The 15128-nt window shown below is 35.2% G+C and overlaps 1 protein-coding gene across 2 annotated transcripts in view; it reads left to right on the plus strand.

The window, feature by feature from the left end:
* Window positions 1–202: 202 nt before the first annotated feature.
* The window catches only part of LOC112057847 (uncharacterized), a 32831-nt gene continuing 17905 nt past the window's right edge, over window positions 203–15128 (plus strand). The window contains exon 1 of one of the 2 annotated variants that reach the window (XM_052885999.1): window positions 203–335. Coding sequence is in view for 1 of the 2 variants with exons in the window: in XM_024098407.2 (XP_023954175.1) it covers window positions 8176–8320 (145 nt within the window). In the remaining variant the exon portion in view is untranslated. Of the gene's footprint in view, window positions 336–7765; window positions 8321–15128 lie in introns of those variants that run through there. The other variant, XM_024098407.2, reaches the window with a different exon arrangement.

Here is a 15128-nt window from a genome sequence, read left to right on the forward strand (position 1 = left end):
ATAAGGCCCGTACCTTGGCTATCCGGAAGAATAAGACCCACACTGCTATATTACTGTGATTACTAAACTTAACGAGCAAATTAACACAAACCACAAAACAAACAACACTAACCAAAAAATAGATTGTCCGAAGTTATTGCACTTTGTCATAATGTGACTGACCTTGATTATAAACTGTATAATCTCCTAAGCCCAAATGACTAGATAAGCTGAAAAACCTTAGTCATAATCCTGAAAAATCCAGATATGTGCGGGTAGTACGAAATTAAGAAGGATTCCGTTTACGTTTGTAATTTTACTATAACTCAATTTATTAACAGTGGACCAGCAATTTGGTAAGTTAAGTTTTTGTCAATTTAATAAACCTGTCGAGTACCTTGTAGTGTTAACATACGACCAATTAGAGAAGATAAATAGACAAATGTCGTCCAATGGCGGCGGAGTTGTCCCAATCTGACTCTCGTCTCTTTCATCCCAACGCAATGAAAGAAGGTATTTCAGGTTGCATTGGTTGGTTAGGTAATATTCTTCACGAGAGTGGGTACCTATTTGCATGTAAGCACTACGGGCTTAAAACTTAGGTAGGTATGCATGGAATGCTTAATATGAATTACTTAGATACTTTTTTTTCTATTATCTATTTAACTAGAAATTAGTTTTTATATATTTCACTACAGAACCCTGCTACGTTAAACTGAACTCTAATTAAGCTTACATTATCCAGGCAAACAAGCACTTTTGCAGTTGTAAAAGCGAAGGAAGTCTTTGGACAAATTGGTAGATACGTAATTTACTAATTAATTTGTCTTTTCTCTATCTTTTAAAGAGGTTATGTCCACTTACCATCGGGACCGTCATTCATAACATTCGTTGGCCGTCAATTAATTAATGAAAAAAAATATTGCAAATATTTTAATTTACTATTTTATAGGCGTATAAGGAAGCAAAGCATATTAGGTATTATTTGCATCGAATGAACGTCCTTTTCATCCAGCGGAACCGAAATGACGTGTTTGTCATAAATTACCTTGAGACGAATTATTGGGATTCATCGACCACCTCCGTGAGTCGTGAGCCACGCGAAAACTGCATGTTCAACACTTTAACAATGGTTATCTAAATTGCCCTGTTAGTCCATTAGTTTACCTGTATGGTTCCTATAATGAGGTCCTTGGTTTGAACTTGGTTTGAGTCTGCATCGGACACCAAGCTGGATTATTTTTATTCGTTTCTGAGGTTGTTTGGAAGAGATCGCTTTGCTAGTGATAAGATCGCATAAGGCCTGTTTCTTTTTGCTTTTAATTTTTATTGCTATCGTGTCATTAGTATCAGTAGTACAAAATGGTCCAGGATCCAGGGAACCATTTTTACAATTGTTTACTATCAAGTTAATTTTTCACGAACTTTTTCATCTGGATGAGACGCTTAACTTTTATATTTACGATATCTTACTCATACAATATTGTTATCAAATGAAAGGGCTTGCTAAGTTTATCTCGAAAATTAAAGTGACGTTAATTTTAATCCATTATGGCGGACTTCTTCTACATGACTGACTATATTTTATATATCCTACTTACGCGTATTAAAAATGTTTTTTTCAATACTCTACACTAAATAAAAAAAGCCAATTTGTGCCCATCCCGTCGAGGCAATGCTGATGCCATTGTTATGCTAAGTTAAAACATTTGTGTCTATTCGATGAAAAGATAGATAAAGAGGTCACGCACGGACGTTGACAATTTGTCGTTTCTAATAAAAAGTGGTGCTTTATTAGACAAATAAAATCTATTTGGTTGACAATAAAATAGTCCTCTTTAAAGCCTAAATTGAGTTTCAGATAGTGTTCAGTTGTTTCCGGAATCATAGCCGGCGTTTCAGGAAATAAAATTAAATAAGATAAGCATTTTTGGAGATTATTGAAAAAACTACACAGACTATACTAACTAAATACTAACTAATATAAATATTTCTCGTATTTTAATAATTAATGTTTAATTATTAAAATACGAGAAATATTTCTATTTTATATTAACAACTTTCGTGAGAACTAATTCTAATTTTGATAGATTCACTTGTATTCATGATAAAAATAATAGGTAATCATTAGGTACAATTAAGAAGCCACAACAACTTTAAAACATGCTTTCATCATCTTGGAAACTTAATCAAAATGAAATTTCATCATCATGATGAATTGATTTTGAGATTGATGATTGATGATGAAGTTTCAGTGTTCATCCGAATTTATTTAGGAAAACGATAATTTTGAAACTTCGATTTATTATAGGACTCAAAAGTGATTACAAATATAAAAAAACTAATGTCGAACAAAGGTTATGATTCACAACACTTGTCAGTACAACTTAATTAACAAATCAAACTGTTACCAAAATAAGACCCTAGAATAGCAGAGAATGACCTTGAGTGGAGTCACGCACTTGTGAACGATGTGTGTAGGGTTAAAGGATCCTTTGGCTGATATCAAACACTCCCCTTTTCCACTCAAGTCACTCTCCCCGCCTATCCCAAGTAACCCATAAAGAATTACACAACAAGAGATGTGGACAGCTCGAACACCACGAGCACACTGAAGCCAACACGAGATCGAGCCACGTCATAACTGTCACAGACTACTATTTCCTACACTATTTATTAAAAACATGTAAATTTAAAAGCGGCCAACGCGGCGATAACAGTTTTTAAATAATTAAATTCGTGACAATATTAATTTTCCACTTTTTCCAAACTTTGAGAGATCGAAGGCACTGCTGCTACTCGTATGCTGCTGCAAAAGACTGATTTTTAGGACATTAAAAGAAAGATTAATATTTGGAGTAGGTATAGTGTTTTGTGTATTATAAAAAGTGTAGGTAAATGTGACGTTATGACTAATTCAACATCCAACATGGCTATAAAAAATATGGTTTACCACATAAACAAATTAAAGGAGAACTTAACATAGGTACCTACCTACCTACTTAATACTTACATACATTTAGGTACATCAGTTTTCTTATTAGGCATTGGGAAATCCATATTATGTAGTATTTAAGAAAGTTTTACCTACAGATAGTCTATATTAATGTGTACCTAATATTCTACAGCGTTCTTAGTCACAGCTTCCTATCGAGCACATCACGATGATCTGAAAGATTAAAATTAATCTCGTAGGTGGGTGTTTTCAGTTGACATAATATACCTCTCATACATTAGTCTTCCTTGTCGCAGAGGTTTGTTAAGTGAGTAGTCTCGGGTTCTATGCTCGTTATAGGCAGGGTCCACTTTGATTTAATTTCTAAATTATTTTTTTAATTGTAAGAGGTCATTAGTTGTTTCGCCATTTTGCCTGAGATTTTTTGTTAATAGTTGTAGTTTACACTGTCGTTCTTAATAAGGTATATTCCATTTATTTGACTGTATTTTTTGAATTTTATAGTTTCCGGTTGAATACTTAATACTTCAATACTCTTATTCTATAGAGGTATCTAAAGTTTGTAATCTCTGAATCTAACGAAAATTCTTTTACCACTAGAAAGCCACGTGATTTATGAGTAGGTGACATAGGCTATATTTTATCCCCGAATTCTCACGGGCACGGGAACTACGCGAGTGAAACCGTGTGGCGTTGGCTAATGATAATCATAAATTATAGTCCAGTCAAAGAGGAAAAAATAATTGTTTGCAACACAGTAAAACACGCAAACTAACCTTCATATTAACCAGGCATGCGAACAACGTCAAATATAAGGCTTTCACGTTAATTCCTTAATCTTGAGCCTCGTTTCAGTGTGGATTAGGAAGGCTTGTAAATATTTGTGACGCGTGGTTCTAAGTGACGCGTAAATAGCATCGAAACTGCGTTATTTCACACTTATAACTCAAAGTCATATTAATGTTTTTAGGGATCGCCATGTCCATCTGTCTGTCCGTCCGTCTGTCCGCGGTTTAGCGCAGTGATGATTACTACTAGAAAGTTCTAATTTAGCATGAGTGTGTATTTTAAAAATGTGCACAAAGAATGAAATCTTGCAAAATATTTTTAAGTACACCATAATAAGAATTTACCTCCATAAGAAGAGGACGAAGTTACCTCGACTTTGGTGACTTATGATGTCTAATTTTCTCTCAATTCCCAGAACTTCTCATCAATTTACTTACCTATCGCAGAATTATCGTGAGATCATAACCATTATCACGTGAACGTACACTGCTGGACATGCACCTCTTGAAAGGACTTCCAAACACCATGGTTTAAAACGGCTATCGTCCACCGGTTAGTAATCCTGTTTGGGCTCAATAACTACAGGTTTTTGGTCGATCATCCATCAGCTAGTAATCGTGTTTAGACTCAATGTTGTAACTCTAAGCTACAGGTTTTTTGGTCGGAATTGTAAGTGTTGCAATTTACTTGATTGTAAAAGAAACGCAAATCGTAATGCTATTAGCCAAACTTTAACCTCCTTCAATAGATTCTCTTAAAGAACTTTCACTATTAAAATGCGTTTTTTCCATTTTTCTTGTAGAACAAGAAAAAGCATCACTAAATAAATTATATCGGCAAATTGTACCCAGCCAACTGTATACGGACATTGTAGTTTGCCCTTGACCATCGTGAACTTTAATAGGGTGACACAGTTTTTACGAGCGGTTCATTCAAGTTATTAGCGAGATCTTTGAAGATCTGAGATAATACCTTTACGGAAACGAGCGATGAAATAATGAATAGGGATGAAAAGAAAGTCGAATAACAATTAGTTATGGCTGGACCGATGACATCAAGCGTTGCAGGGAACCGCTGGTTGCTGGCGGCTCGAGACCGTTTTGTTTGGAAGTCCATGCAAGAGGCCTATGTCAAGCAGTGGATGTCTATCGGGTGTTAATGATGCTGATGTTGATGGCTCTTCGCCGGGGATGACTGAAACGGGGGAGTGAAAAGGAAGAAGTGACAAATGATGGTTTGTCGTCGGAGATGAGCGGAAAGTGGATTAAAAGAAAGAAGTAACAAATGATGGCTTGTCGCCAGGGATGACCGGTAATGGGGATGAAAAAAAAAGGAGTAACAAATGATGGCTTGTCGCCAGGGATGAGCGGTAATGGGGTTTAAAATAAAGGTGTAACAAATGATGGCTCGTCTTCGGGGATGACCGGTAATGGGAATGAATGGAAAGTAAGGATTATTTTATTTTCTCGCAATCTTAGTGAAAACTATAGTGTAACACGCGGGGCTGAGCCCATTATAAACTCGGTTTCTATTTAGCGACCCCCGCCTTACGGCTCGTGCCCTAAAATACCTCGTATATAATGGGTCTTGTATAACGATTAGCCCCTTGTATAACGATCTACTATTTACAGTTCGACTTGTAGTTCCTGAATTGAGCTCGTCCAATCAAACGGAATCCTTAGCTTTATAATATTAAAAACTTGGCTTTATAATATTAAATAGATAGAGGAGCTGTTGTCTGTCTCTCTTTGTTAATTCCCTAACAAAAACACTATCCTTGTAATTAATTTTCTTTTGCCCGCATGTAGTTAAAACGTTACATAGATGAGTTATGATGGAAATATGATAATTATTTATTTGTTTTACATATCCGGTAGCGCCCGGAGGTTGTCAACGTTAGTGAAAAACGATTTTGTATATAATTCGCTTGAAAAGTACCTACCCTGGCCATAAACACTATGCACGCCATTGTATACAGAGCAGATTCTAATGTGATAATTTACTAGATTAGCATGATTTCTATCTAGACCCTTTTTCTTAGGAACGCGTGGAAATTGATATTAAATCAAGTTGATATTAATATTAAAACTCTGCTGGCCTATTCATTATTTTGGTCTTTATTATCAACCTATTAAAATAAACATCAAATCAATTGCCAAAATGTCATCTACATACTGTATGATATCCACCAGTAAGCACCGGATGACATTTTGTACCTACTTAGAAAATCTCAATTCTCAATTTCTTATTAGTCAACTAGCATACGACAAAGATAGTAAATTAGTCTGCAGGTCTGCAATCTTGAAAAACATGCAAAAAACTACCTACCTACCTACCTCGTAAAACTAAATTTTTTTTTTACATTTTTAAAATTTTCAAGTTTTTAAGAGGGGAATTTTTAAGGATCCCTGATGTCCACGTCGGACGATTCGTACTTGACCATCTTCTATTTAAATAGCAAATGATTGATCATGACTGTGGGAGAGCATGGAAGAACAATATGGGAAGTTTCATATTATATTTCATCACTTTATTTGTATTACATTACAGGTTTAACCTAATAAACCGAATAGCGCCGAGTATCTATGTGTGAGTGTGAAGTGTATAGTCAAATATAGGAAATTAGTTGACGCCCGCGACTTCGTTCACCCTTTGACATCCTTAATCCGGCCCACTTGGAAAATCCTATTGGAAAGTATAATTTAATACGTGTATGTTTATTATGGCTATATAGTAGGTACCAAGCAACCGACCGACCAACATTACTGTATTAGCGTGTACAATATAATTTTGCAGCGTTTTCTGATGACTACGTGTTTCAAATGAGGTATCTATCATATTATTTACATTCGGGAATTCTCCATCAACTTATATAAAGAAATGTCTAACAATACCGAAACAGGCAGTATTAGTTAGGGTTATCTACCTTCAGGAGTCAACCAGCTTAGTTAAACAGAGAGTTTTTAGACCTACTATCCTCAATTAGCGCCTTTGAATTTAACTCTTCATGAGTTTTTTCCAGATGAGTACGTTGAGCTTATTCCTGTCTCTAAGCAGCATTGCTGCTTTTGTCTGAAGGGTATGGTTACCGGTAAAATTACTTGCACATGAGGATAATACCTATACCTCAAGTTGAAGGATCAGGATAATGACATTGTACAACGTAAATAGGCAAATTTTTCCACTAAATGTGACAGGTGCGACATCTACTCGTTTCTCAATCTGTTAAAAAACCCTACATACCTATACTTATTCACGTAAAGACTGTCAATTTTTCAATAAATGCACTTATTCTTTAGAGATACCTAAGGAATATGAATTCCTAGCGATCTTAGCTCTCGGTTGGATAGATACTAGGTAATTATATAAGCCCATATTCGGCTCACTGCTGAGCCTCTCAGAATGAGAGGGGTTAGGCCCATAGTCCAACCGCTGGCCCAATGCGGATTGGCAGACTTCATACACCCAGAGAAATAAGAAAATTCTCTGGTATGCAGGTTTCCTCACGATCTTTTTCCTTCACCGTTTGAGACACGTGATATTTAAATTCTTAAAATGCACACAACTGAAAAGTTGGAGGTGCATGCACTGGACCGGATTCGAACCCACACCCTCCGGAATCGGAGACAGAGGTCATATCCACTGGGCTATCACGACGCATAGAAAGGAAGGATTATTAGGTACAATTAAAAATAAATACTGTATTATATATTATCAAAATTATCACATTAAGTTAATAAGCTTAAGAACAGCGCACTCTCATTACGTCAAACGAGGTTAAACTTTGTGGAAATCGCTATCAGAAAAATGATGTAACTCTCTCGCCTAGACGACCATTATCAGTCGCAGAATCCCTCATAATCTTCTGTTGTAAACGGAAATCTTTCGCTTTAGCGCGCTCCGTGCGAGTATTATCATTGATGTATCCAGCTATACACGTATATTAGTATAATGCTGGCAATAACCTTACATATTATCCTTTACGACGAGCTAATGCGAGTTGCCAGTCAAACATTTAGAGCTGATCGTATAAAAAAAGGACGCATTCTCGGCCGGCATGCGATCCGTAGGCGCGCGCGCCGGAAAATCATTCGATTAGATCTAGCGCTTCGGTCGAACGTCCACCAATCGGAAAGTGTCGGCTTTATAAATTTCCACCAACCGAAAGCTTTATTTAAAAAAAAATGTTCTTAAAAAAATCAAGTGCTTGTGAAAATAAGCTTCATAAATGATTGCTTCCGGATCCAGTGTCGCGGGGATTTTTACGATCAAAATGAACGCATCTGCTACGTATTTCTTACGGACTCTCCGAATGGTTTAAAATGTCGAAAGTTATTTTGAAAAAGACGATATGGACATTCGAAATATTGTGATTCCCAAAATATTGTTTTAACTTCGAGCGTGTATCTCAAAACGTTTTATTAAGAAGTTAATATAATAAACTAGTCAAGATGATGTCCAAAAAGCAATTGGCATGCATGCTCGCGTTACACATAGTGTATTTGCTGGTCGGCGCTAGCATATTTTATCACATAGAGAGTCCCTTGGAACTGGCGCAGAGGGCTGAGGAAAAACTGGAAAGACTTGAAATCCAAAGTGAGTTGTTTACCAATAACATTGGCATCCATTATGCACGGCCTTACAACTGCTTTAGAAATTGTAACATATATCCTTTTTCACTTCTACACAAGAAATGTTTATATGGCATACTTAATGTGTTTGTTTTGCGATTTCAAATTCAAACCAACGTACGTTATCTTCAAAAATTTACTATGCCGCTTTAAAGGTTATTAATTTTGTACTTAATTACACAAAAATCATTGAGTGTGTAAATATAAGCCGTACATGTAAAAGATATCAAATACATTAGCCGTAAATGCTTAACCTTGCACTCAGATACCTAAGTGAATAAATGCACTTTTCAATATAGTTGACACTCCACTAGTTTACGTTTATCGATCCACTTAAGGGATTGTCGCTGTAGTGATGTAACTATCGATGTATAAACAATGGCAAATGTGGCAATAATTTATTAAACAAGCAATTATACAATGTAGGACATTTATTTATTTCGAAATTATGCGATAGCTGTTTTTTTTATTTCATCATCAACTATATCGCTGCGATTAAAAAGTATAATAATAAACACATTAATATTACAATATTACAATGGCGAAAGTTTGTGTGCATGTTTTTTACTCCTTTACGTCGCACCTACTGAACAGCCTAAAATTTCAAATGATGACATAATAATATCAAAGCTAATTTCTGATCTATAGAAGTTAATCAGTTAAGAATATTAAAATTCTAATCGCAATGTTGGTGTACTTCATAGAATTGGGCTATCAAATGAATCTTAATTATCACGAAATCTCAAAAATCGTTTACCAAAAAAAAAATTAAATTTGGCAGGGATGTCATCTAAAGTTAGTAGACGTTTGCTAAGAAAGGGTTTTTTGATAGGGACGGATTAAGGAAGTCTAAGAGCAAACGAAATCGCGGGAGCCCGCTACTCCGTATAGGTACGCGTGAAATTCAGTTATTTCATGGATTTTTTTTGGGATAAAAGTAGGCTATATGTTGCTTCATAACGTCTTCTATTTTCCTGTGAAAGTTTTCAAACGAATGAATTACAAATAGAATGATGGTCATCTCTATTAGGTACTGTGCCCTGTTTATAGGTTATGGTTTCCCACATACCATCTGGTTGGGTATGTGCTGAAGCTGTTTTACTATTGAAACAATTATCCGCGAAGCTATACATCATCATCATTCCGAGACTAGATCGCTATGGCCTCAAGAATGCTCACAGTCACTTACCGAGCGATAGAACGAGATTGCGGTTCATTTCTTCCTGTGGAGTTTCTCATGCTTGATCGTAAATAAAGGAAAATTATTTTTTCTTTAAATCTCTGCCATGATGACTTCATCATCTCTGAACCGCAGTTGAGTGAGTACTCGATATTGATGTTGATGCCTAGTCCGTCCCAGTCCAGAAGCTTAAAGACGTCTTCCAGTACGAACTTCCTTCCAGGCGGTATGAACAGTGTTTAAATATGAAAAATTGGAAGTAAATTAGCTACCTAATAGAAATCATCAAAACAATAACAACCGCATTTTTCGTATTCCTTAAAGCCCTCTGTTAAAGAAAATCACAATTTAAAGTGGGAAATGTCATCTATCTACTCTATGATAACGAAGGTTGGTCAGTGGGCACTGGATTATATTTTTTCCTACCAAGAGCGCGACACCACACACGATTCTCCGCCCTTCTCATCCAGCACTTCCCTCTACCACCATCTAGCTGGAGAGAGTCCTACACTGCGCTTGCCATTACGTGGTCTCCACTCCAAAACACGTCTGCCCCAGTGGCCATCAAAACTGTGAACACATCTTCGAGAGCACAAGTAAAGAGTTTCGGCGATAAAACATCTCCCTGTCTTACTCCTTCAACGGTCAACGGTCTTGAACTTGAGCGGATAATGTTGCAGCGTTTAAAAAAATAGTGAATACGAAATCACGTGACTTAAGAATTACTAACAATGAGATAGTTGATAAACTTTGTATATGTTCACTAACATACACTATAAGTTAGCAAATTGACCTGCTAGTCGTAGAACAACGGCAGGGTAGTATTCGTTTCTACCTCTTATTTTCTAACACATTACTATAGATAGAGATAAAAAGAGCACTCACACTGTCGAGTTATGAAAACATCGATACAGAACAGTAATAGAGTTGAATGTAGATTGTATTGTAGGATATACCTTAGCGTGGGTGCTTAGCATGATGGTTTTACAATTAATATCGGATACGCCGATACTAGTTCCGTCAACTAGTACAGATATTTTTATAATTGTTACGGACAATTTGTAACCAAGCCCTGATTTTCAATTGACGTACCGATCGATTGTTATATTTTTCCACGGTACTCGATAAAAAATCTAATTGTCAATACAAATGGCTTGATACGACGTCACAAGAACTGTTCATTTGTACATTTTCTCTATGTAGGCACATGTTTAACTACAGCGTCACAAAGTTGATATTATCTAACTACATAAGTGAAAATCCACGAAATTGCTTGCGTAGAATTAGATTTTTCATCGAACTTCTTTTTCTTCCTCCGATCTCTGTAGTTATATTTTAAAGTGAAAATTTCCATGAAACTTAATGAAGTAGTAGTAGAACCCGGCATAAAGTTAATCAGTAAATAAATAAGTTTTATAATTTAATTAAATTATACCTATTATCTCGCTTAACGAATAGCTGACGTTTCATCTGACAACGTCAAACATTCACGTGCTTATTATAATTCGCACATACTCCTATCTACATAATATGGTGTCAGTTTTGGTTGGTTCGTATATTACGATACCTTATAGTATATATAAGGTATTGCATAGCTTTTATCGCGGGCTTTGAGCGCGGGGATCGAATCAAAAAATTCGGTAAATAAAATTTCGATGTTTTCATATCGACTTAACTGGACTAGTGGTGTGAAACTAAGGGGCAAACCCTATTAAACCAGAGTTTCCAGCTCAACGTAAAGAAATTATTTGTTATTATTTTTTATTTTTATTATTATTTAAAGAAAAAAAAAGCTTGTTGCGCAGGGACTCGCTTCAAGACCAGCATTTGAAAATCCAGGGTGCTCAAGTGTAACTGTGGACGTATAACGATGATGACAATAAACACCTATTCAAAGACTGCATGCATCTGGTACTGAAAATTCATTTTAAACAGTAAAGTTAGTTGAGTTAGCTATCCAAAGGTAGACCTTTACTGTACTTGTACGAGTATCTATCCAACTAAACAATATACTTATTTAGGGGCAATATAAGATATTTCTGGATGTACTGAACAATTTTTTATTAATAAAATTCTGTTACCAATCGAAAGCTACGTCAATAATAAGTAGCTATATTTTATCCACTATCCACAACGTAACATGTACCTACTAAGCTGGCAAAATTGCAGAGCGCCACTAGCTATTAATAAAATTCCTTTTTCATATACAATGAATTAAAGGGATATAAATTGTCACCGGCCTCGACCGTGTATCTTTTTTTGCCTTGTGCTGTGAAAATATTACTACAATAAACCTAAATTAAGACAGTTACAGAGTAGGTAATTTAATAAGTTAACATATTGCTAAAAATCGTGACATAACTGTCAATTGGTGTTCGAATATATCTGTAATATTTCTTCACGATTTACCGCCATTTGTTTCCTCATTAACTTTAAGAAGCAAAAGGAAAATTTCATTTTTTTTTTGTCCGAATTGTGAAGTTTCAACCCATTTATTAGTTTTATGAGGGCATTAATTATTCGGTTTTGTGGGCGAGCAATGGAAGTTGAATGTAAATAATTTATACTAATAAAACGTGGAAAGTGAGTTTGTATTTTTTCAACTAAACCAATCCTGGTGAAGTTTTACTTGAATGCTTTGACTGATGATCCTTTCATCCATAAAAGTTTGGGATAAAAAAATTCGTTTATACGCATATGAGCCTCTTTGTCAATTTTTATTATATTTTACTGATGAATCCAATAAGAATTATTTATTATATTTAGCAAATAGGTAGGATGCAAACAAATGAATTTTATCTTGCCTTTAATACGTCGTACTTAGGATAATCTTTTTGCAAATATTGTTATGGAATGCAAAATGACGATCATGTGGTTTAATTTTCAAGCATTTGCATTTCAACAAAAGATTAATAAAACAATCATACAAAATATTGTGACGAGTACCACGTTACATTGTACCGTTATTTAGAACAAAAGCATTTCTAAGCTTAATGACATCCATCATCCCAGCCATTAGGTTAAGCATTTGCGTAAATCTAAAAATTATTAAAATGAACAAAGACAATAGACATGTGCAAATTTCTTTAAGTTATTGTTATTGGCAAAGCTGACGTACTTCTAGGGTAGGTGCTGAAGGATAAGTTCCGGTTATTGTAACTTCCTTGATAGATTGGGCATTTTGGTCATGCAATTCTAACATTCCGTAACAATCAAATGCAACAACAATAACTAGAAAAAATTTGAAATTTGTTCATGATGGTTTCAAAGTAAGGATTGTCATTCACTCGGCACTTGGTGAAAGATTTCTTACAAAAAAGTCTTGAGTTTAAGTCTCAGCTCCGTTTAGTTTATAGTTTTTAAATTGTCTCAAGTCTAGTCGTACTGCGTCCACATTACACCCAACGATAAGCAATTTTGCGTTCCAGTATGACATCGCGTAGAGCCAGTGAAATAGAAAATATTTGTACTACCACTTCCAGGTCGACAATTAGTAAATTATTGCTGAATTTGTATTATTTATAAATAAAATAAATAGTACCGGTACGACCATCCTGCCTTGTGCAACTCCAATACAAAACCATATTTTTTAAAATTTTTGAAGCCGGGAATCTACCAGGCGATATCAAACAGCACATAAATCAAGTATTTCAAGAGTAAATCATTAGAGATTGTAACAATAAACAGTAGCTATTTATCAAGTAGGTACATAGATATTATCAATGGGCTCAATTAATCAATGACTACTCATAACTGAAGGAGACAAACACTTCACGAATCATCTGCTTTCACTGACGTCAACCTTTTACCTTCAAACGGGCGTTCATCCCCTCTAACTATTGTTATTGTAAACTAGCCGACGCCACAGCGATAAAATATAGCCTATGGCACTCACAAAAAACGCGACTTTCTATCGGTGAAAGAGTTTTACAAATAAAATAAATATTTATAAATGTTACGAACACCTGCAAAATCAGTAAAAGCTACCATTTGTAATAAATTTAATAGCTTATTATTTACAAACGGCTAGTAGACCGGATTGCCTTATAAACTATTAACCATTAAATTTCCATTGTTTCAATGCGAACGAATTCCTGCTTGTTTGCATACACGACATTAATCAATGCTTCAATGCAATATAGAAAACTAGCAGACGCCCCGCGGATTCGTCCACATAGTTCTCGTCCCACATCCCTACAGGGGTAAAATATAGCCTAGATGACGTTCACACGTAGTTTTCTTTCGGTGAATGAATTTTTAAAATCGGTTCAGTAAATCCAGAGACCTACCTCTTTACGAGTATTATTTAAGTAGTTCTTTGTATATATTATGTAGGTATTTTTATTATCATGCATGTAGGTGTACTTACTCATATTATGTATTTTATTTGTGTATATTTAATTTGTAATTGCATATAGTTTAATTTAGTATATTCTTTTTAATACTTTAATTTATTGCACTATCCGCTTTCCTGTCTTTATGTATTTCATTGGAAGTTGACTGGCGGAGATAGCTTTTAGCGATGAAACCGCATTTTGCTTTTGTTTGTGTTTTCTTGTTTCATTGTACCTATAGGTGCAATAAATATTTATTCTATTCTATTCTCTTTTTACTTGTATAAATTTCAACCAAGCATTAACAAAGCTTACATCTTGATCCAGTGAGTTTAATAGACGCAGATTCTCTACCATGCATGCATGACATTTATAATGACAAAGTTTACACAAATATTCAGCTGGGTATCTCAAATCCTGAGGTGAACCTACTAAGATGACTGGAACATCTAATAAATCTGTTCATCACCCATTATACTGATGTCTATAGAAGGAAATTATGTAGTATCTGCGCAATCTAGTTAATACTATTTTTATCTTTGTTAGTTTGTAATTTTTCATCTTATTGCTTCATTTAAAAATCTCAATAAAAGTAGATCTAGTTGTAACAGTAATGCCTACAAATGCACCAATCGTCATTTATACACTGTAATTCTAATAAATTGCAATTAAAGTAATAGTTTTCCACGATTGTAACTGATAAAACAATAGGTTTCCTTTCCGTGTTTTCTCATCTATTGACACAAAGTAATTATTATTTAGTAATGAGGAAAGGTTCCCTAGGTTTCCGTCTATAAATCAGAGATTCAGCGAACACTTAGCGTCGGGAGGACGTCTTTGCTGTCACGTCCTTAGGTCCAGTTTTCCTTATGTCACACGGCATCAGAATGCTAATGGTCTCTAGAAATTTCCGGTACAAGTGAATTGTTTTGGACGTATGGCGAATATTTGTTTATTTTGTAACACCTTGTTTCTACCACCTTGAGGTTAAGTATACTCTTAGTACTTGGTAGTTGTAGTTGACAATCTCCATAACGGAGCAGTTTTTGCCTCTATTTAGAATAGTGAGCTCTTTTCCCACTTTTTTTACGTAAAAGGTTTGCGTTTCACCACGATGTCACGATGATGGGTGGTAAGTGTATATGTGTTCGAAGAGGAGACACGCTTGCCAAGAAGATGTCAATTCACTTTTGTTATTAAATTCAGGAAACACAATTCAAAAGGGTGTTCCAAACCTATGACCTTTTATTTCCCATACA

Source organism: Bicyclus anynana, chromosome 16 (genome assembly GCF_947172395.1).
Source record: "Bicyclus anynana chromosome 16, ilBicAnyn1.1, whole genome shotgun sequence".
Taxonomy (NCBI): Eukaryota; Metazoa; Arthropoda; class Insecta; order Lepidoptera; family Nymphalidae; genus Bicyclus; species Bicyclus anynana.